Source organism: Marmota marmota, unplaced genomic scaffold, assembly GCF_001458135.2.
Source record: "Marmota marmota marmota unplaced genomic scaffold, marMar, whole genome shotgun sequence".
Lineage (NCBI taxonomy): Eukaryota > Metazoa > Chordata > Mammalia > Rodentia > Sciuridae > Marmota > Marmota marmota.
The window spans coordinates 7,705,845-7,708,988 of NW_026000102.1; the positions used below are offsets into that span (position 1 = coordinate 7,705,845).

General features: G+C 67.3%; 1 protein-coding gene across 2 annotated transcripts in view; it reads right to left on the reverse strand.

Moving 5' to 3' along the window:
* Positions 1-6: 6 nt before the first annotated feature.
* Positions 7-3,144, reverse strand: part of Ski (SKI proto-oncogene) — a 41,642-nt gene continuing 38,504 nt past the window's right edge. For both annotated transcript variants that reach the window (XM_048783804.1, XM_015501497.2), the window contains exons 2-5: positions 1,808-1,933; positions 1,607-1,722; positions 1,096-1,358; positions 7-977 (exon numbers count right to left, since the gene is read on the reverse strand). In XM_048783804.1, the coding sequence (XP_048639761.1) occupies positions 661-977; positions 1,096-1,358; positions 1,607-1,722; positions 1,808-1,933 (822 nt within the window). In that variant the 3' untranslated portion in view covers positions 7-660. The remainder of the gene's footprint in view (positions 978-1,095; positions 1,359-1,606; positions 1,723-1,807; positions 1,934-3,144) is intronic.

Genomic DNA, 3,144 nt, shown 5'->3' on the forward strand with positions numbered 1-3,144 from the left:
GGAACACTGGTGACTCACACTTCTCTCCAGACGCCTCGGGAGCACGCGTGGGAAGTCCCACCTCCACCCAGAACTGGGACAATGTGCTGGGGGCGGGGCGGACACTCGGGGCCACCTGAAACCCCGCAGCTGCAAGGCCCCGGGCGAGTTGTCTACAGCCCACGCAGGTGGGGCCCCCGGGCTTCCGACGCCAGCCAGGGTGAGGACCCGCTGCCGGTGAGCCTCCCTCCCCAGATGGCTGCCTGGCCTGCGTCCCCCTGGATCCCGCGGGAGCAGTGGAAGGAGGCCTGGCCACAGCACAGTGCAGTCAGGTCTGCTGCTGACCCTGGAGAGTGCGTCGGCTCAGCAGCAGCCGCGGCTCCCACGCCCAGTGCCCAGCCAGAGACCGTCTCAGCCCCTGCAGAGTCCAGCCTGCAGAACACGGCACGGGGGGGGGCCAGCTTCCCGAGCTGGGCTCCACACGGGCCTCTGGTTGGACATATGGGCCCTGATGGGAATGTGGTGGCCAAACCAACCGCAGGGGCCTCCCTGGAAGCCCCGGGGGACTTCTGGAGATGAAGATGGCCCCGTCAAGACCTCGGCGCACTGGGAAGGCCCCCAGAGGCGCAGGGCACCCATGAGGCAGCTGGTAGGAGGCAGGTGCCAAGGGCCTGGGGCCCCTCAGTGCCCCGCTGCCCAGCTCACCTGGTGCAGGCTGCGCTTGGCCTGCAGAGCCGCGCTCAGCTTCTCCTCCTGCTTCACGCGCATCTTGACCACCTCGTGCAGGAACTTCTCCTTGGCTTCCCGGGTGTCCAGGCCGCCCTCCAGGGCCTGCCGGAGGTGCTCCAGCTCCGCCTCCAGCCCGCTCGGGGTGTCCACAGGGGCCGCAGCATCTGGGGCAGCTGCGGGCGGGGCGTGCACTCCCGGGGAACTCAGGTCCTTGGCAGAGCTGGACGAGGTAAAGGACGGCGAGGACAGCGAGGACAAGGAGGAGGTGACTGGGGAAGACAGGCTGAAGTCAGGGGGTGCTCGAGGGAGGGCTGGGGGATGCCAAGGACACGGCCAAGCAGGCTCTGCCCAGGGTGCTGCTCGCAGGAAGCACCGAAGGGAACTTACACTCCTCTCTGCTCTCAACTTCGACCTCGGCCTCTGAGTCCTTGTCCTCTTCTGGGGCAGCGACGGGTGCCAGTGTCTCCGGAGCTCCTGGGGTGTCTGTGGTCAACTTCCGCTTTCGCGGCTGAATGCACGAGGTGAGAGGCTCGGGGGCCCGGGAGACGGCAGCGGTGCATGGCGGGCTGCTCACCACCTTCTGCTGGGCTGGTGGCGCGAGGGCCACATTGGGGGCCACAGCCGTCTCGAAGCTCTTGTAGGAGTAGAAGCTGCCAAGGGCATTGCAGGCGTGGGCTGGGAAGTGGCCCCGGAGCCCACGGCCGCCCACCCTCCACACAGGGCCCGCACCATGACAGTCCCCAGCTGGGTCCAGGAGGTACTTTCTCCCCACGCTGACCCTCAGTCAGCCTGGTGCCCGGCAGGGCCGGACCGTGGACAAGCCACGGGGAAGCTGTGGGAAGCTGTGGGAAGCTCGTGCACCCGAGGGCCCTGGCCAGAGGCGCAGGTCGGCACTCACCTGTCTCGGATCAGGGCCGGGAGGTGGGGGGAGAGCTCTTTGTCACTTGTGGAAACTGCAGGGGACCAGGGTCGGAAAGCAGAGAGGCGCTGGCGAGGGTGAACGCAGCCCAGGCCCTGTCAAGAGAGTCGCACGGTCAGCGGACGGAGAGGCCAGGCCAGGTCCACCTCCCCGGGGACCCCGCAGGTCCTGGTGGAGCACCTTATTGGAGGAGGCAGCCAAGGTCCGCAGCCAGCTGGACTGCTTGTCCTTCTCGGGGGACGCAGGGGGCTGAGAGCAGGCAGCATCCGTTTTGGGTCTCATGGAGGCCGGGGGCTCAGAGGACACCTGCGATCAACACAAAAGGCCCCGTTGGCACTGCTGGGGCACACAGGCACCCCTGTGTGTGGAGCACCCCCGAGAGCCCAGCTCGCGGCTCCGGAGGCCTCGTGCAGAAAGGCCACCGTCATCCCCATGGGAACAGAGCAGTGCTGTGCTGCCTGTGCGGTGTGACGAGGTGGCCTCACCCCACAGCTGCAGGCTCTGGCCTCCACAGAGGCTCCGCCTGACCATCACTCCCTGCCCTCGTCCATTCACGCCACCTCCTATAGCATGTTGTGTTCCTGCAGAGACCTAGAGGGAGCTGCTGTCCTGCCCACACCAGGGATGGGGGCTGACCCAGCCACAGGGCCATGGCACCTGCTGAGAGGCCAAGCACGTCGGGGCTGACCCACAGCAGCTGGGAAGGGGCCACCCTGGCAGGAGGCTCACTGGCCAGGTGCAGGCCCGACGTGATGCTGCCTGTGGCTGAGGGGACCGCAGAGTGCCCAGCGTGGCCACGGCCACCACTCTGCTGGAGAGCAGGCGTCGCAGCTGCCTACCGCCAAGCAAGACAGGCTTGACAGGCGCTGCCCTGGGGGCCTCCGGTCAGAGCTGGGAGCTGTGCCCTCCACCCTAGCTCGTCCTAGGCACCAGCTCTGGCTCCTGAGTGCCCCACACGTGCCCTTGGAACCAGAGCCACCAATGCTCCCGGCCCAGGCAACGTGGAAAAGCCAGCGACCACCCACATGTCCCCGAGCCAAGGCTCCAAACCTGAGGGACAGTTCATCTGCAAGCCAGCAGACACAGGGTCTTTCCCGAGCACAAAGGCAGGAGACCGAGCACCCTTCCTGAGCCTGGAGGCACAGCAGGAATGACGAGGGGCCGGCTCTCCGGGCCGCAGGGAGGGCCTCGGGGCAGCAGAGCCAGGGTCCCACTTGGGGGCCTGGAGAGAGGCTCCCTTTCCAGGGACGGAGTGCTAGATGCAGGGCTCCTCCTACCTTCCAGGGACATTTGAGAAAACACTGTCAGCAGCTAGTCCTGTGGGGTGCAGCAGGACCCTGCTTCCCAGGGCAGGGTCACCAGGAGGGCAGGCTGGGCTCAGGAGGAGCCGGAGACCCCCCTCTCCTCTGGGCCAGGACCTGGCGGGGGGCAGAAACCCTGCTGTGGGCACTTTCTAGAACCTGCTCTCAGCCGCCACACAGCCACCCGGGCAGGCGTGCAGCGTGCCCAGCCTCTCG